Source organism: Drosophila eugracilis, unplaced genomic scaffold, assembly GCF_018153835.1.
Source record: "Drosophila eugracilis isolate 14026-0451.02 unplaced genomic scaffold, ASM1815383v1 contig_1966, whole genome shotgun sequence".
Lineage (NCBI taxonomy): Eukaryota > Metazoa > Arthropoda > Insecta > Diptera > Drosophilidae > Drosophila > Drosophila eugracilis.
The window spans coordinates 159,508-186,848 of NW_024572828.1; the positions used below are offsets into that span (position 1 = coordinate 159,508).

The following is a 27,341-nucleotide window of genomic DNA, read 5'->3' on the forward strand; positions in this document are numbered from 1 at the left end:
AACATCATTAAACTTGAACAAAAGCCTACGGTATTCTTTCCTCAGCTTATTTTTAAATGGGGTTAATGAACGAGTTGATTGTTAAAGACTGTGGAAGATTTGTTTTAGATGTAATGAGTGCTTCGTTGTGATTAAGTGTGGCGTCTATTCGAATGAGTGCGTCAGCAATTACGTTCTGTGAGCCTTTTTCATGAACGACTTCAAAGTCATATTCTAACCATTGCAGCCTCCAGCGAATGATTTTTGAGTTGGGTAGCTTAAAGTGCATAAGCCAAGTCAATGGCTTTCAAGATGCTTTCCTTCAAGAGGGGTTTGCGCCCTCTTGGGTCACTATATTACCTAAAAATTCGGTTTATTTCCTAAGAAAGTCAGATTTTGTAAGTTGGATTTTGAAATTTGCATTTCTAAGACGTTGAAAGACACTCTTTAGGTGTGTGAGATGTTCTTGGAGAGGGGCAGAAAAAATTATTTTGTCATCTAAATATACCAGACAGATACTTCCGACCAGGTCGCCTCAAATGATGTCCATTACCCTTTGAAAGGTGGCAGGAGCGTTCTTAAGCCTAAAAGGCATTCTAATGAATTCATAGTGACCTACTACTGAATGCAGTTTTGGCTGCGTCATCAGGGTTTATCTCAATCTGACGTTGAAAAATATCTAGCTTTGCCTATGCGATCTAGGATGCCGTCAATGTTGGGTATGGGGTATTTGTCGGTGACCGTTTTGTCATTAAGTTTCCTGTAATCTATTACAAGTCGCCATTTCTGTTCCTCGGTGGGAGTGCTTTTCTTAGGAACGACCCAAACAGGTGCACTCCATGGTGAATAGCTGGATTTTATGATGTCTTGTTTTAGCATTGAGTCTATGTGTTTCTTGACTTTCTCTTTGTGAATAAATGGGTATCTGTATGATTTAACGTATAGAGGAACGTTATCAATAGTTGGAATAGAATGTGTTATTTTGTTCTGAAACTGAGAGGTTTGGCCTTGTTATAGAGTATGTCGATGTATTTTTTACATAGTGAGGATAATCCCTGTTTTTCTTCGGGATTTAAATGTTCTAGGTTAAGTTCTTCTAGAGAATTCGGGGTGTCATGTGACTGGGGGAGGTCGGAAGAAATGTTGAAAAGCTCTGTATAGTTGGTTTCAGAAAAGGGTGTACCTTCGATAGGGTCTTCAAGATAAAGGAGTTGATCTGAATGGCTAAATATATATATATATATTACCATTGTGTAAATCTGTAACGGGTATCTTATAGTCGCGGCACTCGACTATGGCGGTTTTTCTTGTTTTACTTTGGAAGAAAGCGACATCTGCATTCCATTATCTATTAAACCTTTTGGTAATTGTTTCGGATCTTCGAATTGGTGAAGTGCTGGTACTTCACCAGCACATTTAATTCCTAGGAGTTACAAGCAATATAAAAATTCATGGTTAAAATATAGATCATTTTTACTTTACGTCTGCTTCCCTCGAGTATCAAAAATGAAAAGAAAGATATTTGCATCCGGGCTTGCAGCTTAACAGAGATTTAACATCAAAGGCTTCTTTTGCTTCGGCGTTGCCTGATTCCACGGGAGCAGTTCACTATCTATGGCAACAGTATTGTTATAATTGAAGCAAATAATAATATCCACCCCAAAGATGAGTAGGTTTTCTATACTGACCAAACCAAATTCTCGCGATATATCCTTAAACTAAATTCATTGATCATCATTCACAGATGTCTTTTAGGAAAGAGACAAAGCCTTTCGTTCTTTTTGCAATATCTTATTCGTATTCGTACAATTTGTTTTACCTTTTTTTATACGCTGCTATTTATTTATTCAATCTCCTTTGGAGACTACAAATAAGTTAACAAATTTCAAGTCTATAACCTAACTATCTAATTGAGAGTTTTAATTTAACCGGCTGGGGGTCAATTGTTGCATTGTAGTCAAGTTTTGATGAGATCATTGTTAGCTTCCGAGCGAAATTGTTCGGATGTACGTTGTGTTTAGGTGGCTTTAAATTCCGAGATCTCTGGTTGTTATTGGCTAGAACATCTAATGGTGCCCCTGTGATAGTTCAAGCGGGCGGGGTCAAAGAGGTGGGAGTCAGTGAATTTTTCAGTTTTTTCTGGTTCTTTCTATGCCGCAACGTTTTTTTTTTGTCAGGAGGAAAAAATGCGTGTTTCCAATTTTGTGCTATATCAAAAAGTGAAAAAGCTTTATTGACAAGAAATATGTATGCTTAACTAAGAGTTGCGCTTTTGATCCCGTTACTCTGGGCTGGTGAGTATTTGTATTGTGCTTTAGATCCCGTTGCTGAGAGCGAGAATGCGAGAGCATGTCTACAATCTATGCGTGAGCCTTATACACTTTTTATATTAGTTTAGGGGCAGAAAGCGACGGTGGTACAGAGACAGGGTAGGGTGGTCTATGTATTCGTATTGTGCTTTAGATCTCGTTTCTGAGAGCGGAAGTGTAAGAATGCGAGACCATGTCTACAATCGATGCGTGAGCCTTATACACTTCTTATATTTGTGCAGTGGCAGAATGCGACTGGGGTACAGAGACAGGGTAGGGTGCTCTATGAAACTCCTACCTACTGATTTAAACAATAGTGATAATGGTAGTAATAATAAACATAAGGCCTTTTAAGCTATAATTTGTTAAAGTTTTAAGTTTAAAGTTTTTTTTTTTTTTATTATATTTCGTCTGTATTCATCATACTTCATCTGTTTTCTTTTAAGAATTGTTTTCCTTATTTTTGATTTATGTAATTTTTGGTTTCTAGTTGTAATGAGAGTTGTACCTCTATCTCTTAAAACTCTGTGTACGAAAAATCTGGGTGTTAATTTATTTCATCTATTTTCTTTTCTAAGGATTGAAACGTTAGGCTCTAACGTTATTGGGTCTGTTCTTGTCTCATTTAGCTTTACAGTCCTTTTAGTAATGTCGTTTTCTAATTGATCTTAAGTTTTATGATATAATGTTTCCCGAAATTGGTTTAGCTGGGTTAAATAATCGTGTTCGTTATTGTATTTAATAGTTTGGTGGGATATGTGGGTTCTATCACTAAATAATTGGAAAGGAGTTAATTTTGTTGCGGAGTGTATTGAGTTGTTATAAGTAATTAATGTCTCCGTCATTAGTTCGTCGTGTTCAGTGACTTCTGTTGCTTTCGAGTGACAAGTATTATTCTGTAGATTTCCGATAGAGTGGAATGAAGTCTTTCTACAGGGGAATTGCTCGAAGATTGCTGGAATGAGGTTGCGTATAGTTCGATGTTGAATTGTAGACAAAATTTGTTAAACATATCGCTTAGAAATTCTGCCCCCCTGATCATAGACCAATTTTTTAGGTGTACCGAATATACTGAAGAAGTGTTTTAGAGATTTGATGACATTAATTGGGTAAGCCGCAGCAAATTTGTCAATGATAGTTAGATTATAATTACCATTGATAGTATAGATGTCAATATGTATGATATCTAAGGGTTTTGTGGGTATTTCTGGGATTTGTAATGCAATTTTTTGTGGTTTTCTGTCATATTTTAACTTAAAACAGGTTTCGCAGTTCTTGATTATTTGGGAAATTTTGTCTTTCATATATGGAAAGAAATATTGGCGTTTAATGTGCAAAAGTATTCCGTCAATGCCTCTATGGTTATTATTAATGTGATAGTCGGTTATAACTTTTTCTATTTCTGATTTGTTAGTAATTTCAGGAAGGACAAACGAGCATCTCACTAAATGGGATGTGTTGTTATTTGAGTAATAAGTTTCTTAAACTTTTTCTATTAGTTCGAAAATGTGATCGGGGGCAAAGATTGCGTATGTCTTTTTTTTGTTTTCATGACTGCTTGAGTATGTTTGCAACATCATTAAACTTGAACAAAGGCCTACGGTATTCTTTCCTCAGCTTATTTTTAAATGGGGTTAATGTAGTGCAGCCAGTGTGGGGATCGATTTTTAAAATGAGTTGATTGTTAAATTAATTGAGGGGTTTAGTTGACTGTGGAAGATTTGTTTTAGATGTAATGAGTGCTTCGTTGTGATTAAGTGTGGCGTCTATTCGAATGAGTGCGTCAGCAATTACGTTCTGTGAGCCTTTTTCATGAACGACTTCAAAGTCATACTCTAACCATTGCAGCCTCCAGTGCATAAGCCAAGTCAATGGCTTTCAAGATGCTTTCCTTCAAGAGGGCTTTGCGCCCTCTTGGAACACTATATTACCTAAAAATTCGGTTTCTTTCCTAAGAAAAGTCAGATTTTGTAAGTTGAATTTTGAAATTTGCATTTCTAAGACGTTGAAAGACACTCTTTAGGTGTGTGAGATGTTCTTGGAGAGGGGCAGAAAAAATTATTTTGTCATCTAAATATACCAGACAGATACTTCCGACTAGGTCGCCTAAAATGATGTCCATTACCCTTTGAAAGGTGGGAGGAGCGTTCTTTAGCCCAAAAGGCATTATAATGAATTCGTAGTGACCTACTACTGAATGCAGTTTTGGCTGTGTCATCAGGGTTCATCTCAATCTGGTGGAAGCCACTTGCAAGGTCTAACGTTGAAAAATATCTAGCTTTTGCCTATGCGATCTAGGATGCCGTCAATGTTGGGTATGGGGTATTTGTCGGTAACCGTTTTGTCATTAAGTTTCCTGTAATCTATTACAAGTCGCCATTTCTGTTCCTCGGTGGGGGTGCTTTTCTTAGGAACGACCCAAACAGGTGCGCCTCATGGTAACTAGCTGGATTTTATGATGTCTTGTTTTAGCATTGAGTCTATGTGTTTCTTGACTTTCTCTTTGTGAATAAATGTGTATCTGTATGATTTAACGTATAGAGAAACGTTATCAATAGTTGGAATAGAATGTGTTATTTTGTTCTGAAACTGAGAGGTTTGGCCTTGTTATAGAAAATGTCGATGTATTTTTTACATAGTTAGGATAATCCCTGTTTTTCTTCGGGATTTAAATGTTCTAGGTTAAGTTCTTCTAGAGAATTCGGGGTGTCATGTGACTGGGGGAGGTCGGAAGAAATGTTGAAAAGCTCTGTATAGTTGGTTTCAGAAAAGGGTGTATATATATATATATATATATATATATATATATAGATATATATATATATTTATTTAGTAATTAATATAAAATATTATATATATATATATATATATTTTACCATTGTGTAAATCTGTAACGGGTATCTTATAGTCGCGGCACTCGACTATTGCGGTTTTTCTTGTTTTACTTTGGAAGAAAGCGACATCTGCATTCCATTATCTATTAAACCTTTTGATAATTGTTTCGGATCTTCGAATTGGTGTAGTGCTGGTACTTCACCAGCACATTTAATTCCTAGGAGTTACAAGCAATATAAAAATTCATGGTTAAAATATAGATCATTTTACTTTTCGTCTGCTTCCCTCGAGTATCAAAAATGAAAAGAAAGATATCTGCATCCGGGCTTGCAGCTTAAGAGAGATTTAACATCAAAGGCTTCTTTTGCTTCGGCGTTGCCTGATGCCACGGGAGCAGTTCACTATCTATGGCAACAGTATTGTTATAATTGAAGCAAATAATAATATCCACCCCAAAGATGAGTAGGTTTTCTATACTGACCAAACCAAATTCTCGCGATATATCCTTAAACTAAATTCATTGATCATCATTCACAGATGTCTTTTAGGAACGAGACAAAGCCTTTCGTACTTTTTGCAATATCTTATTCGTATTCGTACAATTTGTTTTACCTTTTTTTGTACGCTGCTATTTATTTATTCAATCTCCTTTGGAGACTACAAATAAGTTAACAAATTTCAAGTCTATAACCTAACTATCTAATTGAGAGTTTTAATTTAACCGGCTGGGGGTCGGTTGTTGCATTGTAGTCAAGTTTTGATGAGTTCATTGTTAGCTTCCGAGTGAAATTGTTCGGATGTACGTTGTGTTTAGGTGGCTTTAAATTCCGAGATCTCTGGTTGTTATTGGCTAGAACATCTAATGGTGCCCCTGTGATAGTTCAAGTCGGTTGGGGTCAAAGAGGTGGGAGTCAGCGAATTTTTGAGGTTTTTCTGGTTCTTTCTATGCCGCAACGTTTTTTTTTGTCATGAGGAAAAAAATGCGTGTTTCCAATTTTGTGCTATATCAAAAAGTGAAAAAGCTTTATTGACAAGAATTATGTATGCTTAACTAAGAGTTGCGCTTTTGATCCCGTTACTCAGGGCTGGTGAGTATTTGTATTGTGCTTTAGATCCCGTTGCTGAGAGCGAGAATGCGAGAGCATGTCTACAATCTATGCGTGAGCCTTATACACTATTTATATTAGTTTAGTGGCAGAAAGCGACGGTGGTACAGAGACAGGGTAGGGTGTTCTATGTATTCGTATTGTGCTTTAGATCTCGTTGCTGAGAGCGGGAGTGTAAGAATGCGAGACCATGTTTACAATCGATGCGTGAGCCTTATACACTTCTTATATTTGTGCAGTGGCAGAATGCGACTGGGGTACAGAGACAGGGTAGGGTGCTCTATGAAACTCCTACCTACTGATTTAAACAATAGTGATAATGGTAGTAATAATGAACATAAGGCCTTTTAAGCTATAATTTGTTAAAGTTTTAAGTTTAAAAGTTTTTTTTTTTTTTGTTTATTATATTTCGTCTGTATTTCCATCAACAACCCTTACGAGACTGTCAATTCCATTGAGTAAACTTCATCTGTTTTCTTTTAAGAATTGTTTTCCTTATTTTTGATTTGTGTAATTTTTGGTTTCTAGTTGTAATGAGAGTTGTACCTCTATCTCTTAAAACTCTGTGTACGAAAAATCTGGGTGTTAATTTATTTCATCTATTTTCTTTTCTAAGGATTGAAACGTTAGGCTCTAACGTTATTGGGTCTGTTCTTGTCTCATTTAGCTTTACAGTCCTTTTAGTAATGTCGTTTTCTAATTGATCTTAAGTTTTATGATATAATGTTTCCCGAAATTGGTTTAGCTGGATTAAATAATCGTGTTAGTTATTGTATTTAATAGTTTGGTGGGATATGTGGGTTCTATCACTAAATAATTCGAAAGGAGTTAATTTTGTTGCGGAGTGTATTGCGTTGTTATAAGTAATTAATGTCTCCGTCATTAGTTCGTCGTGTTCAGTAATCAACTTCTGTTGCTTTCGAGTGACAAGTATTATTCTGTAGATCTCCGATAGAGTGGAATGGAGTCTTTCTACAGGGGAATTGATCGAAGATTGCTGGAATGAGGTTGCGTATAGTTCGATGTTGAATTGTAGACAAAATTTGTTAAACATATCGCTTAGAAATTCTGCCCCCTGATCATAGACCAATTTTTTAGGTGTACCGAATATACTGAAGAAGTGTTTTAGAGATTTGATGACATTAATTGGGTAAGCCGCAGCAAATTTGTCAATGATAGTTAGATTATAATTACCATTGATAGTATAGCTGTCAATATGTGTGATATTTAAAGGTTTTGTGGGTATTTCTGGGATTTGTAATGCAATTTTTTGTGGTTTTCTGTCGTATTTTAACTTAAAACAGGTTTCGCAGTTCTTGATTATTTGGGAAATTTTGTCTTTCATATATGGAAAGAAATATTGGCGTTTAATATGCAAAAGGGATGTGTTGTTATTTGAGAAATATGTTTCTTAAACTTTTTCTATTAGTTCGAAAATGTGATCGGGGGCAAAGATTGCGTATGTTTTTTTTTGTTTTCATGACTGCTTGAGTATGTTTGCAACATCATTAAACTTGAACAAAAGCCTACGGTATTCTTTCCTCAGCTTATTTTTAAATGGGGTTAATGAACGAGTTGATTGTTAAAGACTGTGGAAGATTTGTTTTAGATGTAATGAGTGCTTCGTTGTGATTAAGTGTGGCGTCTATTCGAATGAGTGCGTCAGCAATTACGTTCTGTGAGCCTTTTTCATGAACGACTTCAAAGTCATATTCTAACCATTGCAGCCTCCAGCGAATGATTTTTGAGTTGGGTAGCTTAAAGTGCATAAGCCAAGTCAATGGCTTTCAAGATGCTTTCCTTCAAGAGGGGTTTGCGCCCTCTTGGGTCACTATATTACCTAAAAATTCGGTTTATTTCCTAAGAAAGTCAGATTTTGTAAGTTGGATTTTGAAATTTGCATTTCTAAGACGTTGAAAGACACTCTTTAGGTGTGTGAGATGTTCTTGGAGAGGGCAGAAAAAATTATTTTGTCATCTAAATATACCAGACAGATACTTCCGACCAGGTCGCCTCAAATGATGTCCATTACCCTTTGAAAGGTGGCAGGAGCGTTCTTAAGCCTAAAAGGCATTCTAATGAATTCATAGTGACCTACTACTGAATGCAGTTTTGGCTGCGTCATCAGGGTTTATCTCAATCTGACGTTGAAAAATATCTAGCTTTGCCTATGCGATCTAGGATGCCGTCAATGTTGGGTATGGGGTATTTGTCGGTGACCGTTTTGTCATTAAGTTTCCTGTAATCTATTACAAGTCGCCATTTCTGTTCCTCGGTGGGGGTGCTTTTCTTAGGAACGACCCAAACAGGTGCGCTCCATGGTGAATAGCTGGATTTAATGATGTCTTGTTTAAGCATTGAGTCTATTTGTTTCTTGACCTCCTCTTTGTGAATAAATGGGTATCTGTATGGAATAGAATATCAATAGTTGGAATAGAATGTGTTATTTTGTTTTGAAAGTGAGAGGTTTGGCCTTGTTATAGAATATGTCGATGTATTTTTTACATAGTGAGGATAATCCCTGTTTTTCTTCGGGATTTAAATGTTCTAGGTTAAGTTCTTCTAGAGAATTCGGGGTGTCATGTGACTGGGGGAGGTCGGATGAAATGTTGAAAAGCTCTGTATAGTTGGTTTCAGAAAAGGGTGTACCTTCGATAGGGTCTTCAAGATAAAGGAGTTGATCTGAATGGCTAACTATATATATATATATATATATATATAAGTTATGGCCTGACATAGCCAGAGGGGGGAGTATTCCCCCGGATATTACCTAGTTAATGATATCTGCATCCTCGTGTTTCCAATTAAGGGTCCCTTCGTCCTTCACAGCTCGCTAATTATTGTCTACGATGCTAAGTTAAAAATAAAACAGTAATCGTTTCTACACGTTACAATGGTTTTATTAAAAATGATAAAGGTGTGCTGGCTTTGGGGGTACAAATCTAAGTAAATCTAAAACATAAGTTTTGCTGGCTTGTTGGCTGCATAACGCTGGCAGAGCGGTTGCAGCGGTCCGATGCTGACAGCAGCGGTTTTGGGGGTTTTGGGCCAAAGTGTTGCTATGCTCCAGGTGCTGGTGTTGCATTTCCGTCCGTGTGCAGGGGTAGGGGAAGCTATGGCTGAGACAGCTAGCGATCGGTCAGTGCTCTTCCATTGTCGCGCTGCTGATAGCAGCGGTTCTGGATATTTGGGCCAACGAGTTGCTAACCTCCAGGTGCTAGCTCTGCATTTTGGGTTGGCCGCAGCGATGGGAAGGGGTAGCGGCAGGTATTGCTGAGGCAGCTAGCGGGCGGTCAGTGCTCTTCCATTCTCACGCTACTGCCGTTGCAATTCTGCCGGTGCAATTCTGCCGTTAACGTTCTGTCGCTGCGCTGTCGCTCTGACGCCGCTGACGTTTGGTGTTTGCACTACCGCTGCTGTGTCTCTGCTTGTCGTCGGGTTGGCTGAGTGGGGTGATGAGGGAAGTCGCGGTGTCTGGTATCCGGGTCGAGAGGCGGTGAAGGGAAGGGGGCGTTTGGCCGGTGTTAACTCCTCCCCACCACAAGATCTGTGTCCCACAGATTATTAGGCTTTGGTTGCGGGTTTCAGAGTATCCTGCGCTTCCAGGCTTGCAGGCGGGTCCCGCAGTTTAGAGATTCCTTTGGTCGACGTTATCTTCTTCCAAACGATGAATACCGTTGTCATAATGGAGAGGGCTATGACTATCTCCACTGAAAAGGATATCCAAATCTCATCTGACATCACAGATAACTTCTTTAGGTTTTCCATGCTGAATTCGAGGACATATTTCAGCGAGAGCTCGTAACCCGTTGTTTTTACCTGGGTTAGCACGGCGGGCATTGCCATAAGGTGTGTTGAAGAGTATCTGCTGTAGTTCCGGTCGCCGATTGAGATTGTTTCGTTGTCAAATTGTATGACGTACGATCCCTCCAATTTGTACTTCTTGGCTGGTGTGGATATCGTTCCATTGAAGTTGGTTAGAAAGAGTGTGCCGTCATCGATTAGGTCCACCTTTTCCTGGTTGATCATCAGATAGTCGCATTCGGCCTGACCTCCTTTTAACAGTCTGGGTATGCAACCGTCTTCCTCCAATTACAACAAGTCCTTTTCTCGGCAGACCGTTGTGTTGCCGATGGATATACACTTTCCGAGGAGGGCGTATGTTTCCAGGCGGTCCATCGCCAATGTGTTGTATTTCAGAACAACTTGTTTCCCATCGGATATCGTTGGGTAGATCCTCATTAGTCTGTACCTCCTATCCACTACCTTGGGCATAGCCAAGATGTACAAGAGAACAGTCCCGTTTGTCAGGATTGTTGGTTTAGAGAATTCGACGGCCTCGACAACGTTTCGATAAGGGAGGCTGTCCACCTCCGCCAGTATTGTGTCGACCTCGTCTTGGTCCAGGAGATTCGTGTTGACCACTCCAGTTTTTCCAAGTCCAGGCCCTCAGTATTTCATTGACCTGGTCCGCTATTATAATTGCTTTATGGAGAACGGCCGTCGTCACGTGGAAGTCCCCATCTATTGCGTTGACTCTCCCGATAACGTCGTTCAACTTCTGGAGCGACTCGTGTGTTGTGTCGAACAACCTGGTATTGATGCGAATCTGCTGATTGTTGTTTCTTGCCAAGCTGTCCTCCTCTTTCAAGATGGCATTCCAATCCGATTTGTCCGGCGATCCCGCAACCCATTTCCAGGCTGATCCTAGCCAGTCGATTGAGCGTTGTCTTCGTGTTGGTGCGCCAACCATGCGCGATATTCCTTCTGAAGCGTGTTGCAGATAGTGGTCAACTAGTGCGTTGATACGTTGGTCGGTTACCACCATAGCCTCGTTTGCCACCTGGTCGATGAGTTGCTGCATGTGGCCTAGATTGATGACGTGAGCCAGTTTGAAAACGCCATTGGCCCTCCAGACGGTACCTTGTTGTAAGGGGACAACCGGTGCATCATATTTGAAAATGTGGAGGGTTGTCGCCACGTAGATTGTGGACGCACTTGTAACGTCGGCAGGGGATTACGTGCACATGAAATGTAGATTCTTATAATAAAATAGTTTCTTTGTCTTAAGCCTAATGTTTGTGTTCGTGTTCTTGGTATTTTCTTGTATTATTCGTATGTTCTTATTACTAAAAAAATTTTATTTGATGTGGTTCAATATCGTTTTAATTAATTGTTCACCTGTTATGCGAGGTGTTTTGATTTTGCTTAACTTAAACTAAGAATTGAATTATTGAGTTTTTCTGTTTATTACTAAATTACTAATGTTTATTTGTTTGCTTGTGTTTGAAGGAGGTTATGGGTCAGTGAAACGTTCAGTACGCACTTTTGTATAGATAAATTTCAATGTTTTGAGGAGTTATGATACACTGTTGCCAGTCTTCCCTGTCGAGAAAAATATAACCTACACTGTTGATCAAAAAAAGTTAATTTCTTAAATGGGATTTATGAAAGATTTTTCCCGACCTTGTTTTGATAGTGACCTTTCGGTCATCTTCAACCTCCTCCACTTTGAATCGCTGCTTTTCTTTTGTTTTAATCTGTTTATTGGCGACATAAACGGTGTCACCTTGTTCATAGGAAATTGGGTCGCCTCTATTTTTATTGCGCCCATTATTGGTTAGGTTTTGTTTGTGCTCAATGAGGCCTCGAAAGTCCTCAAGAGTTTGCTGTTTAAAATTAGATAGCCCCTGATAGTTTATTCGGGAAGTTCGGTTTAAAAAAATGTCAACGGGTTTTTTATTTGTCACCGAGTGGACAGAGTTATTGTATCTGTCTACAACAATTGAGATAAGCTCGTTTGGCTTAAAGGTGGGATATTCGCCTTTCAAGCATCGATATATTTCCATGAAGGTGGAATGGAATCTTTCTTCCTGACCGTTTACTTCGCTTTTCTGAGTTGGGGTATGGTATAGCTCAATGTCCAAAGTTCGAAGGTAGTTTAGGACAGTTGGGCATAGAAGGCCTCTTTCGTTATCAGTAACTATCATTCTAGGCGCCGTGAAGTAATGGAGTGCATCCAATAGTGTTTCGCAAAGATGGATTGCTGATTTCGATTGTAAGGGGAAAAGTTTAGCGAATTTAGAGAATTTGTCGATGCAACTGAGATATACTTTTTTCTCCAATGTGAAAACGTCGATATGAAGTATTTCACATGGGTAATTAGGGATAGAAGTTGGCTGTAGTGGTGGTTTATTTGGGTGCCTGTCATACTTGTGCAATTTACAAGTGGCACAGGTTGACAGTTGCGTGCGAATAATGTTAGCCATCCGTGGGAAATAGTACTTTTCTAGGATCTGAATGCGGACCTCTTTTGGGTTTCTATGCGCTCTGCGATGTTCTTTTTCGATGACTTCGCAAATTTGCTCCTCGTCCGAAATATCCTGAACTAAACGCTGTGTTATGCGGATTTTAAACAATTTAAAACTCTGAATGCAACAGGTTTGAAGGAGTTGTAGGTAATCGTCCGGAATTTTAATCCCATTGATTACTGAAGGTTTTAAGTATTTTTTTAGTGAGTCTAGAAGCTTAGAAGAGGTAATGTCGTTAATTGGAATTGAGTGGCGCACGTATCCGGCATGTGGGTGCTCACATGAGTAATCGGATAGGGCTGGAAGAAAAATCAATTGATTTCGGTAGGCTTTAATCGGCGTTTCAACATGGGGGATTAAATGAGATGCGTCTTGGAGAGCGCTATGAATTGTTGCTATAGAATCTGACTCGGAGGCGGTATCGGTGCCAGAGCCCAGATGGTTAACGTACGTTGTAACCCTTGAAAGTGCATCGGCCACTATATTCGACTTCCCTGGTTTGTATATCAGTTCGCAATTGTATTCCTCAATACGGGACTTCCAACGTTTTAATTTGGCGTTAATATTTCTATTGCCCAGGACAAATGTTAAAGGCTGGTGATCGGTGTAGATCTTGATGGATCCGGCACCATACAAATAACACCGGAGATTATCTAAGGCCCACACTATGGCGAGCATTTCCTTTTCATTGGTGGCATAGTTTTCTTCCGTCTGAGTCAAGGACCGAGAGATATACGCTATTGGCCTATCTTTGCCAGCGTCTACTTGAGAAAGGACTGCCCCGATAGCATAATTCGACGCGTCAGTGGTTAAGTGAAAGGGTTTAGAAAAATTTGGAAATGCCAAAACCTCTGAGGATGAAAGGATAGATTTTAAATCATTGAAGGCTTTTAGGTGTACATTTAGGGATTTTTTGGCAAGAAGGGAATCTTGATATCGGGTGATATTGTCAGGAGGTCATTTTTCCTGTCGATCAGGGCTTTTAAAGTTCTTAGGGTGTCGTCTCCTATGATGCCGTCAAATGATGTTAGTCCGGGAAGGACAAAAAAGGTGAGAACGGTATTGTTCCCAATCGGCTTAAAAAATTGTCCAGTGATACAATGCGTTATTTTAACATTACCCCCTGCGGACTGAACGACAAACGGTGTGGGTAGTGCTATAGAGCCGGCGGAGTTCTTGGGGCTTATAAAATTATTGTTAGCACCGGTTTCTATTAGAAATTGTAGTTTGGCCCCTGTTTTGGTCCCATACTCTATGTATGGTATACTAGAGAGGCGTCGGTCATAAAATTTTGTTCACCATCGCCAATACACTGTATCTCCTCCAAGGGAGAGCAATGTTCTACCCCTTGCGATGGGTGTTCCATCTCCTCCCCCTCATTACCAGAATGTTGTTGATAACACTCGTTGGGAACGGGGTCTGATGATGGAGTGGACTGGATATGGTAAAGCCTTTGCGCTTTACGGAAGGGGTTTAAATTGGAATTAGTGCTCGGGCTTCGTTTGATGCCACCGGCCTCTCCTTGACGCGAGTTAAAATTTGATCTGTAACTTTGGCCTGAACGATTTGACTCATGTTTGATTGCTCTAGCTCCCTGGAATCTTGGGGGGCTCTGCGGGCTTCCGCTGGGAGCAAGGTTGTGTCCCGAATTAATCTGTACCCTATGATTTAAATGGTTATTGTTAAACTGATTCGTCTGGGGGAACCTTGGTGCTATAGGTCTATAGTTCTGGTGACTTTGGCTAAAGGCCTGTCTAAAAAAAGGCGCCCTTGGTGCAGGGTTCCTCGGTTCCATTTTTTGTAATTCTAGGCAAATAGAGTATGCCTCGTGGACGTCCGCAGGCTTACGGATTATCAGTAGCCTAGAAGCGTCGCCGTTTACTCCCCTTATAAAAGCATTAAGGGCTTTGTCCCTTTGAACGGCAAGAAAAGCATCGGTTATCTCTGTAGAATAATTCATGCTCTTAATTTTATTCATTATGAGCGAGACATGATTATTGATCTTAAGGTAGAAATCCTGTCCAGTTTTTGGCTTCCCTGGGTCATTTGAGCTAGTTCGTACTCAAGCGTACCAACATCTCGTTTATCGGCAAAGTGTAATGCCAATACCCGTTTGACCTCTGCCCAATCGTCTTCTCGCACGTTATAGGCATTAAGTGCCATGTCAGCGTTGCCCCTAATTTTTTGCCTAATCTGAATAAGGACTGACCTATATAGGGGTTTCTCCCGTACGACCTCGAAATCGTTAATAATGGATTGAGCCCTATTAATCCAAGAGTTGTATTTCACAAGCTCCCTTACGCAATCCGGTACGGACGAAGACTCCTTGAGTTCGTACTCCGTACGCGGACGCATTAATGGTACCGGTATCTCTGGTACCGGGTTGCGTCGCTCGAAGTCAGTTTCTAAAACGTTCACCCTATTTCCTATTTTCCTAACCTCTTCCTTCATGCTCACCATCTGATTGGTTAAGGCCGAAATGGTAGCATCAAGGCGGTTTAAAACTTCTTTCATTTCCTCCATTTTTATAGTTAAATTTTTCTCAGGTTTTTTTCTTTATTTAATTTTGGGTCGAAGCAGGGAATTTAGCAACAGTTTTCCGCGTTTTTGTTAATTAATTTCTATTTTATTTGTATTTTTTTATTAGTATTAACAGACGTGCGTTTAAAGAATTAGAAAGAATTAGTATGTGATTTTCTTTTTGTTCGGAAAGAAAAAACAAAATTGTAATTTTAGTTTGAGCGTTGTGCGATTTTTTAATAAAATTCGTGTTTTTTTGGTACTTTATTTTTGTATTTCTGTGTAATTGTGTTTATCGGCGCGGTGGTCCGTATTTATCCGTTTTGGCATTGTGCCTACTAAGGTAGGCATTCCACATCCGTTAGCCTTTCCAAAAAAAAAATTTTTTTTTTTTTATTTCAAAATTGGTTTATAATTTTTGCCGCTCGCAAATTAATTGCCGCAGCGGTTGTCTGTGTTTATTTAATTAAAATTGCAATTTTTACACTCGCGAATAAGCTACCCAATGGTGTGGACTTATCGCCGCAGTGGATTATCGCTTCTTTTGTTTTATATTACTTAGTGTTTTGTGCCCGCGAATATGCCGCGTCACAGGGTACGTGGACAGATCGCCGCGGCAGGTACTAAGTTTATTCACAAATTTTTTTGCGCCCGTGGGGAATGCCAGCTCTAAACGGCAGCATCCTCACCGCAGCGGGTAAATGTGATTCAATTCCAATTATATTTTTTACACGAACACGCACAACGCTTTCTTTTTTTTTAGCTTTTATTTATTCACATATTTTTCACTTTATTTGTTACTTTTTTCTTTCTCGTTTTTTTTTTTTTTTTGTTTTTTGGGGGTCCTTGGGTCCCACTTTCGAAAGAAAGTGGAATCTGTTCGGGCGCCAGTTATGGCCAGACATAGCCAGAGGGGGGAGTATTCCCCCGGATATTACCTAGTTAATGATATCTGCATCCTCGTGTTTCCAATTAAGGGTCCCTTCGTCCTTCACAGCTCGCAAATTATTGTCTACGATGCTACGTTAGAAATAAAACAGTAATCGTTTCTACACGTTACAATGGTTTTATTAAAAATGATAAAGGTGTGCTGGCTTTGGGGGTACAAATCGAAGTAAATCTAAAACATAAGTTTTGCTGGCTTGTTGGCTGCATAACGCTGGCAGAGCGGTTGCAGCTGTCCGATGCTGACAGCAGCGGTTTTGGGGGTTTTGGGCCAAAGTGTTGCTATGCTCCAGGTGCTGGGGTTGCATTTCCGTCCGTGTGCAGGGGTAGGGGAAGCTATGGCTGAGACAGCTAGCGATCGGTTAGTGCTCTTCCATTGTCGCGCTGCTGATAGCAGCGGTTCTGGATATTTGGGCCAACGAGCTGCTAACCTCCAGGTGCTAGCTCTGCATTTTGGGTTGGCCGCAGCGATGGGAAGGGGTAGCGGCAGGTATTGCTGAGGCAGCTAGCGGGCGGTCAGTGCTCTTCCATTCTCACGCTACTGCCGTTGTAATTCTGCCGGTGCAATTCTGCCGTTGACGTTCTGTCGCTGCGCTGTCGCTCTGACGCCGCTGACGTTTGGTGTTTGCACTACCGCTGCTGTGTCTCTGCTGGTCGTCGGGTTGGCTGAGTGGGGTGATGAGGGAAGTCGCGGTGTCTGGTATCCGGGTCGAGAGGCGGTGAATGGAAGGGGGCGTTTGGCCGGTGTTAACTAACCATTGTGTAAATCTGTAACGGGTATCTTATAGTCGCGGCACTCGACTATGGCGGTTTTTCTTGTTTTACTTTGGAAGAAAGCGACATCTGCATTCCATTATCTATTAAACCTTTTGGTAATTGTTTCGGATCTTCGAATTGGTGTAGTGCTGGTACTTCACCAGCACATTTAATTCCTAGGAGTTACAAGCAATATAAAAATTCATGGTTAAAATATAGATCATTTTACTTTTCGTCTGCTTCCCTCGAGTATCAAAAATGAAAAGAAAGATATTTGCATCCGGGCTTGCAGCTTAACAGAGATTTAACATCAAAGGCTTCTTTTGCTTCGGCGTTGCCTGATGCCACGGGAGCAGTTCACTATCTATGGCAACAGTATTGTTATAATTGAAGCAAATAATAATATCCACCCCGAAGAAGAGTAGGTTTTCTATACTGACCAAACCAAATTCTCCCGATATATCCTTAAACTAAATTCATTGATCATCATTCACAGATGTCTTTTAGTAACGAGACAAAGCCTTTCGTACTTTTTGCAATATCTTTTTCGTTTTCGTACAATTTGTTTTACCTTTTTTTATACGCTACTATTTATTTATTCAATCTCCTTTGGAGACTACGAATAAGTTAACAAATTTCAAGTCTATAACCTAACTATCTAATTGAGAGTTTTAATTTAACCGGCTGGGGGTCGGTTGTTGCATTGTAGTCAAGTTTTGATGAGATCATTGTTAGCTTCCGAGTGAAATTGTTCGGATGTACGTTGTGTTTAGGTGGCTTTAAATTCCGAGATCTCTGGTTGTTATTGGCTAGAACATCTAATGGTGCCCCTTTGATAGTTCAAAGAATTTTTGCTTGTGCCCACATGGATAATGTCAACGTTCCTCCTCCTTGCGTTTCGCCACAGCTGAGACCCGTATGTTCATATTGGCTTAGGCAGGTTCTCACCTTGTGAAAAAAATCGTTCTTTTTTGCCTTATCGTGTAGATCAATGTTTTCAAAATGTGTTCAGATCAAAATCTATAGCACTGTCGAACACCGTCCGAGCGAAGGCAAAACTTCAAACACTTTTTCTCAGAACCACGTTTTCGGACCTGATTGGTATAATGGACCAACCGTCACCAAATTTTCATTAAAATTATCCTTTGGGTTTATTCTAATAAAAAATATTACAAACTTTTTATTATAAAAAATAATTAGTGAAGAAAAAAATGGATTTCGAAATTTTGATTTTTTAATGATCGTTTGTTTTTAATGTTAAATTTAATCGTTTTCTGAAAACAAATTTATTGAAAGGTGCACTTTTTCTGGTCCACAAGGTGATAGCCTGCCTTAAGGATACTGATAGATAGTATAGCAGGAACTTGTAGTCTAAGCGTGGGAGACCGCGAATTCAGAATCCAGTGAACTTTAGTGTTAGTTTGAGTTCTTAACATTCGATATGCCTTCGCCTTGTTAGACGCCTATACAGGGAGACACTTAGATAAGCTATTTCACTAACTTGGAGAATTTTAGTGTTTTTCAAGGTTATCGGAGGGCATGATTATCTGTTCAGAGTAAACGTTATGTGTTTGCACTGTTGTTCGTTAATTTTAACACACAAGTCAGATAGCAACCTCTCGACTAATACTAAGTGATCCGCGAGTTGCTCTGTTGCTCGATTCGGGACTTTCGCGCGGCTCAGGATGGCTGTGTTGTCGGCGAACGTGGATGTAGTTAGACATTCGTATAGAGTACGTAGAGTGTGGGACCAAGTGCACTACCTTGAATAACTCCAGCTTCTATGGTGTGGTCCTCCGATGTTGTTGTTGTAAATCTAATGTTTTTTTATGTATAGGGCTCTAGTTATTTATGAGTGTACTTTTGATCACGGTTTTGATTTAATGCAAGAGGCCATCTACGTGAACGAATTTCTCACTGCACTATTCTTGATTTTCGGGGGCGATGCGTATTTCAGCTGATAACAGGTTAATCCGATCGATTGTGTCTTTCTCGGAAGCCGAATCAATGATAATACTTTGAGCTCTGATGTAAGGTATTATGCGAAATCAAACACAATTATCTAAGAGCTTTGAGAGATACATTAGCAAACTTAGTTTTAGCAATATTGGTGGACGAAAAGATTATTGGGTCCGTCTCTGGTGCAGTGTTTGTTTGCGGTAGAGCGAACGAATTTATTGCAGGGGCGATTGATTCGCACGGGGAGTTAGATTTGTTTCAGCTTTTGAAATCCAAAAAAGTTAAAATCTCGGGAACTATAAGAGTCTTGTTAGGTATTCTCATTCTAGAGATGCCACTGCAGCACTCGGTCACTCTAACGCTCAGAAACTGCTGAAAACTGCGGAGTCCAAATATTACAATTTAGGTTTTCGTTTGAGTTTGTATACAATTTTTAGTCAATATCTATCGATTTATTAAAAATTTTATTTCTTAGAGTAATTTTTGCATAAAAACAAAAACAATAAAAATAAATATCAATTTAAAACTACAGCTTTTTTGTGAAAATATTTTGATGTTTCATAAAGAAAATATAAAACTTTTTTGAAAGCTGGGGCTTAGAATTCTGTTTGACGTAATTTATGAACACTACTGAACTCTTCGAAATAAACATTTAATTTTAACAATAAATTTCTCAAAGTTTATTTATATTTGTATCGTTTCAGAACTCAATAAGAATCCAGTGGAAGGATTCTCAGCTGGTTTAATTGATGAAAACGATATTTTCCGCTGGGAAGTCTTAATAATAGGACCACCAGATACGCTGTAGTACGTAATTTAAATTAAATTATTAAGTTATTATTAGAAAATATAATTTTGAAGATATTTAAATCCTCAAATAGTAGATGCAACACTTTATAATCGTTATTCGCAGAATAAGTGGGTATATATATTCCAACTATTTAATCATTGGGTCATATAAACTATCGTTGTATCGTTGGTCCACAATTAAAGAAGTAATTAAGAGATTAATGTTGAAATATGAACTAGATGGCGCTTTTAAAATTATGCGTAGTCATATCTTATTACAGAGCAAGGATGCTTAACGTCTATGCTCTGAGTGCTCATTTCTTTTTGTAAATGCTCGGACCACACGGGCGCTCGCCCACAAGCTTTACAGTAACAATTTTTTGTTTTACTTTCTCCGCCTCATTCCGTCTCCAAACGCAATATATTTTGTTCTTGTTTCGTCTAGGAACATCTTCGAACACTTGCACTGGAATTCATTCATTCATTATGTTTGCAATTTAGAGTATATTATGGGTCAGTAAGATGAGTGATGATTTTTTGTTCTCTCAGTGCACAGCTGGAACCCAATACATAAACGTTATGTGTTTATCGGAATATCAATCGGAATATTGTTCCTATGCTTCCATAGGATGGCCAAAAATCCCAGTGGAATCCACAAAATAGTTCGTTTCTTCCATGAGAAATCATCAAAGCTGTCCTGAACCAGAAAATATGACATACAAAATATTAGCTGTTAAATTACAAATCATAAGTTAAGTAGAATCTTCTGCAAAAAATAAGATGCGGCATGAAAATTTTCTGAATTTTTTGTTTTTATTACAAAAGTTTTTTGTTTTTATGATTTTGAAAATCGTTTAAGTATAATAAGCATGTTAAAATTCCCTGTTAAAAAACTGCGTTTAAATTTTTGAAAGATTTTCTTTGGTTTAGCAGGAATAACGACTCAAACTTTTTTTTGGTAGCTGCACGAAATAAGCTGCGATCCACTGTATCTTAAAATTGCGTCACTCAGCTAAAGTAATCGTTTATTTATGGATTTTACAAAATAAGATTCACCAACTTAAAAACATAATCGTAAAAATTGTGGTATCTTATCAGGAACTAAAGTGTTAATAATTGGGGATTAATTAGGCTGGTTTTTCACATATGGTAAAGTCAAGTAAACGAAAAGTTTAACTAAACAAAAAACTTAAATCCACCAGGCGCGTAAACGAATAAATCAGAAGATTTTTCGGACTCGCGAGCAAGCAACATAGAGCTGCCATTGTAAGAAGCATTGATTCTCCAAATTTAGTCCGCACTTTTGCAATGATTGCCCTTGTGCTTGGTTGAAAGTCATTCCGAAGGCACCGGGAACTGCCAACGTTTGAATTCGAATGCCTTATCCGCCGCAATTCCAGACAGTGTAATATTATTTTGTGATCGTACGATGGCCAAAATGAGCGATAGAAGAAAAGTATTGCCAGTACCACCGGGGGCATTTATGAAAAACAGTCCAACCCTCCTTTCTGTGATTGCACGCATAATTCTGACAAACGCAGTGCGTTATTCTAAAACCAACTGCGGAAGATTTATTTGAACAGATGCCCTGAGCTCGACAGAATCAAAGTTTGTTTCTTGTTGCAACTCACAATCGAGCAGGTCACTTGCTGGTCGGTTTAGAGCAGGCATATCCAGTTGCCCAGTGTCTTTTTAGCGATTGTGAATCATATGTCATCAACTAAAAGCCTCGTTATACACATTTGGTATGAATAGATGACATAAATTTCACAATTTACATAAATTCTTACGTGAATTACATAAAAAAACACTTCAAAAAAATAAACATTTCAAATTTAACTGTTTAAAAAAAGCCATCCAGTTTCATTCCTACAGCGTTGCCACATACTCTACTCCCTAAGCCGTTAAGAGCTGAGTCCACTTCGGGTTTTATGTTTTACTTTTAATTAAACTGTAACTAGTTCTCTTAGCTCTTCTTTGTCCAAATATCGAGGAAGCTCATTCACACAACTGCACTTTTTTCGGCTGTTCCAATTGCTTCTTCGATTTAGCTCTCATGTTATATAATTGGGGTATTATATATGTATATGCTTAACATAGTCTTCTAGGTTTTTTTCAACCCAACTAAACGAAAAACATTAAATATCTATTGAAGTACTTTGGGACATATATACAATGTTTCTTGTAAAATATAATACCGAAAAACCCAAATTTAAAATGAAATCCACCCGAAATACGTTTTTCAATGATTTGTATAATCATAAAAAATAACCCTTTTTGGACCAACCTGTGGCACCATTAAAAAAACCAAAAAAACATTAGCTAAAATTTAGTCACAGATACTAATAAAACAAGAAGAAACTCTATAGTCGAGTGCCGTGACTATAAGATACCCGTTACTGTTTTACACAATTGTAAAATATTCATTTAAATATAAATATTTGAATTTCCACTAGAATTCACAAAGCATGTCAGAGAAAGCTTGTTGAACAACTAATAGTAAAGTCACTGCCCATGCCACGTGAGGCCTTATTATCTACATTTCTTCATAAATAGCGAAATAATGTTTCGATTTTGGTATATTGGTCAAACGAAGACAACCATTAAAATATTATGGACGTCACATTTTCCGCGGTTAGAGTGGGCGTGGCAAGATTAATCTACCTGCTTAATCTTAACTCTGTATCTCTTATAGTTCCTGAGATTTCAGCGTTCATACGGACATATAGACGGACAAACGAACGGCTTAATCGAATTCGCTATTGATACTGATAAAAAAATATATATAATTAAATGAACATTGAACACATTGAACATTCGTAAGTTTAAAAAAATAATTTGATTTTTATTAAACCGAATTATTACAAGATTCTTTGATGAAGAACACCGACTCGAACAATTTCGTGTCTTGAACTGAACTTCACTGGATATTGAGTTTTACAGTAATGCACTTAGTTTATAAACTTCTCTTAATTATGTATTGATTATAATTATGCTTGAACGCGTACCGAGGATAACTATTCTCGAGCGTTAACTGTCTTAAACTGATTTTATCTTAAGTCTTAATTTATTATGAAGCCTTGGTTTTGGGCTTTTACAATTATTATGTTCTCTGAGAGAACTTTCTTATATCCAAGCTTTATTCTCTTGTATTCAAGTTTAATACTCTTGAATGCAAGATTTCTCTTTTCAGTTGTCCGTAACAGGACTCCTACTTTAACCTTGATCGTCTATGGAAAATTTAAGTGTTAATGTTTAGTCTGGAGTCTGAGTAATAAGACTCTCTTGTTTTTCAGTCGCGGTGTGGGAAAGAATTTGGGTCTGCGATCTGTCTGTGTTTAGATAAAAGGTTTGGGAAAGTTTATCTTTTAATTTTCCATATTCGATTAAGTTTACATAGAAAGGTATCGATCTTACTTATGACTAAGTGGAGGTGACGAGGTTATTATGGATATGTCACTATATATTTTATAGGGTCGGAAAAGCTTCCTTCTACATGTTACATACTTTTCAACAAATCTAATATACCCTTTTACTCTACGAGTAACGGATATAAAAACTACATAAATACAAATCAATCTGTAACAAGTAGCTTCATGAATATAGCCCCTTAACAAATTACAAACCTTTTAAGATATTCCGAGTTGTCATCAAGCCATCTCTGTGCGATTGACTTATGATCTGTATTCCTTAACTCATCTGCCATAAACGGTAATAAGTTTTCCAGTCTTATAGTAATTTATTATTATTTTTAGGAACCTCCCCCTTCGGTGTCCAACCGCGATATGACAAATATTTTAGAATTTATATAAATTCTTACGTAAATCACACCATCACATCATAAAAAAACCTTAAAAAAAATAAACAAAATTATAAATTTAACTGCGGGCTACATTTCTAAAGAGTTGCCTCAACTGTTGGGAGCTAGAGCTGCCAACTATAACTGATCAGAACTGCCTACTTTACTAAATTTTCCAAATTTTTCAATAAATTTTCCTAGTTTTAGTTTTGACAAATTTTCCTCTTTTATTGTTTCTCAACACGCCCGAAGCCCCCTTGAGCCCAAATTGGCTGAATGCTATTGAAACCATTATAATTGAGCGACTAAAAAAAGTTTATAGTGCTGTACGTGGACGACCAAAAGTTGCTGAGTCCTCTAAAATGACGAAACATAATCGGATAGCGCTGCTCGAAAAACGTGATGAGTTTCTGTGTTGCGCTCAGCCAATTTTTTTAATTGACACTGGAATAACGGAACACCAATACTTGGTTATTCGTGAATTCGTAATTGTAAATGAGCATTGCCAAGCTATGAAAAAATTCTCTGATTTAAAACTTCAAGTTATCCAAAGGACATAACAGTGGATGAAACATATGCAGAAGTGGACAACATTTTACTTGTAAGATCTTCGTTAAATTTTTGCATTTAAATTTTAATGCATCTACACATTACTTTTAATAATGAAAATGAATGGTTTATTCTTATACACTACTGCAAGAACTAAAGAACCTCATTTGTTTCTATTTCGTAAATCTTTATTTATGGCCGCGGCTTCTCACAAGTCCAACCACTGTGGGTGAAGGGTTCAATGAAATAATAGATCCAATGTATAATGCACTTGGCATGAACCCTGCAACGTCCCGAATTATTATGAATTTTATGTTAGTCAAAAAGCAGTTTGTCAAAGAAAACACAAGGGCTCTTGAGAAAGGAAAGCAATTCTGAACGAAGAAGTTCGATTAGTGCAGAAAATCCGAACACCTTACTAGTTATAAAGCTTAACACATAATATGTAAAAAATGTTAGATGCAAAAAAAGTATTTAAAAACATTTTCTGAAACTTTTTTGCTTTTTGTTATATGGAATTACGTAATCAAAATGGAACTTGTTAACAAAAATATTTTAAAATAAATTTAAAGTGTTCTTTTAAAAAAATTACAACTTTTTAAGAATTTTATTTGAGAAAAAATGCAGATACTTTAACTATTTAATAGCTATTATGCAGGTTTTAAAGTGGCTTCCTTGGGGAGCGATGCAGAGCCATCAACGGGCCCTAAATTTTTGGAAATTTAGCGCAATGGGCCGCAGGTCTTTTGTCGATAATCGATCTCATTCGCGGAGCAATGATTTCTTCAGCGCCTCCAAACTTATGTGGCGTTAAGCACATGGCACACACTGCAGTCCATCGCATTGAGATCCGGCGCGTAAGCTGACCATTCAGTGGATGTGATAAAGTCCGAAAAATTTGCTATGCACCAGTCCTGGGTCAATTTTGACCTATGGGCTGGCGCTGATTCCGTTTGAAACGTCCACTGCGTATCACCAAAGTTCTGCTGGGCCCAAGGAAGCACAACAGTTTTCAAAATATCATGGCACACCTAATTGATTTGTACCCATTGTTCGATGAAAAAAAGGGGTATTTTGCCAATGGATTGGATGGATTGCTCAAATTGACGGCGCTCGATTATTGCAGAGGTACCTGGAGCTTCAGCTGACCAGCTTCTGTCATTTTGGCGATTTGGCCTGTTGGATGGTGAAAAAGAAGACACTCCCATTTTTGACCTGCGGCCCGACGCTTCAGCTGAGTCTCTCGCACTTATAGTCATCTGTAAGAAGCTGTACTTTTTGGAGCTTGTTGGACTTGAGTTAAGTTCATTTTTGGCAATCACCGAATTATTTCGCGACTTATTTCGATTTCACGGGCTATTTTTATAACCGAGACTGCAATTCCGGGTGATTCGCTTTTTCACGATCTGCCGAATTCTGGAAGTGTTGGCGGTGCATGGTCTTCCTCGTCCGTTGCGGTCACCTTTATGGCCAAGCTAATTAAATCGCCGGTTTTGGTATACCGAGCAAACGAACAATGTCGCACTGGCGATTTCCTTGATGAAGCATGTTTAAATTTGCACCACGCTTGTTAGCGTGTTATACACACACACGCATGTTGGCAAATTGACGGTAACGAGTGGGCGTATTGACGGCGGCGAGTTGGCGAATTGACGGAGCGAGTTGACAGCGCCATGGAAAAACAAAAGCTGATCAGCTGGGTGAATGCATAAAATTTAGGGTAGAATTAAGATAACTGTAAGCTCAATATTCTACTTTGACTTTGTTTTTGATTCTAAATTTAATAACTTCTCATAACTATCGATTAAGTTTTGTAAAATGGAGCGTACCGAGATTTTGCAGCTGCGTTTGGAAGAGTTAAAAGAAAAGTTGTGCGAGTTACAGTTGAATACCCAGGGTAATAAGGTTATATTACAGGATAGACTTTTGAATCATTATGGAAGATAAGAGGGAATAAAACTTTGGATCACCCTTAAAGATGTTAAGGGCAGTGTCTCAAGGTTTGACGGGTCAAGCCGAGTTGATATTGATCAGTGGATCAGTGAAATGGAAGAATGTTCCTTAACAGTCCAGTGGGATTATTTACAATTGTATGTGTACGGGCAGCAACTACTTGAAGGTGCAGCCAAGGCTTATATCCATAGTCAACGGGGAACTTCTAGTTGGAAAACACTGAAAGAGGCTTTGATAGAAGAATTCCAAGAGAAGTTATCGTCGGCAGAAATACACAAGCGTTTAAATAAATGTCAACAGATGAAGAGAGAAAGTTTACATGAATTCTTATACGCTCTTTTAGGAATAGCGAAGCCAATCCATTTGGAAGAGAAAAGCATTATTTAATACTTTGTCGAAGGGATACCGGACCCTAGATCCAATATGTTAGTGCTCTATCAGGTAAAAACTATTAAAGAGTTGAAGGAGAACTTGAGAACTAGAACTAGAACTAGAGTTGTAAGAGCTTCAGATAAAAATCAGGGTTCAGCATCAGGCACAAAAGAATCTGGAGGTGGAAAAGATTCCATGTCGAATAAACAAATAAGGAAATGCTTTCAGTGCGGAGATACCGGACATATGATAAATACATGCCCTCAGACCGATATTACTTGTTTTAAGTGCCACAGGACAGGTCATCGTGCACCTCAGTGTAAAAAGGAAAGTCAAGAAAATCAGATGGAAACCTCGAACATGGTACAGGACAGGAATCGGTTGATTAAGCCATGAAGTACTTTCACATGTATGGTTAGCTCGGAACGGATCGGAAAAGAAGTTGAACATGACCTATCGCACTTGAATAAAGCGTTGCAAAAAGAAATAAGTGAATTGATTGAAAACTATCGACCTGTTCGAAATCCAAATGCTCCGGTTCAAATGAAGTTAATCTGGTCAGACGATCTCCCAGTGTATCAACACCCCAGACGTATGGTAGGTGAACAGGTGAAAGAATGGTTAAATGAGGGGTTCTTATCGCCAATAGATAAAGGGCATCAGCCGTTGCCCATATATCACATTGATCACGTCGGGCCAATGGCAGTAACTAGCAGAGGCCATAACCATATCCTCCTTGTTGTTGACTCGTTTTCAAATTTATCTGGCTTTATCCGACTCGGAGCACAGGGGTGAATGAGGTCGTAAATTGTTTAGAAAGACAGGCAGCATTGTTTGAAAACCCTGCTAGGATTGTGCCAGATAGGGGTACCGCTTTCACTTCAAATGTGTTTAAAGAGTTCTGTGAAAGGGGGAATATAATATCTTTTGATAACTGCAGGTGTTCCGCGTAGTAATGGCTAAGTTCAGTGGATGCATAAGTTTGTGGTGCCTATGTTGTCAAAGTTGAGCCACGAAAGCAGGTGATGAATGGCACTGTACCACGAATTACTAAGGCGTCTCCGTTTCAAAAACTCACTAACTTAGAAAATTGAATGACTTATAATTTAATGAGATTCGTAAGGATTGCATTATAGAGGATTTGAATAAAGATCGAAAC

The 27,341-nt window shown here is 38.6% G+C and overlaps 1 protein-coding gene across 1 annotated transcript in view; it reads left to right on the top strand.

Moving 5' to 3' along the window:
* LOC108116182 (ubiquitin-conjugating enzyme E2 G1) overlaps window positions 1-27,341 on the top strand; it is a 51,220-nt gene that overhangs the window by 21,405 nt on the left and 2,474 nt on the right. Inside the window, exon 2 of the mRNA XM_041817855.1 lies at window positions 19,425-19,527. Coding sequence (XP_041673789.1) covers window positions 19,425-19,527 — 103 coding nt within the window. The remainder of the gene's footprint in view (window positions 1-19,424; window positions 19,528-27,341) is intronic.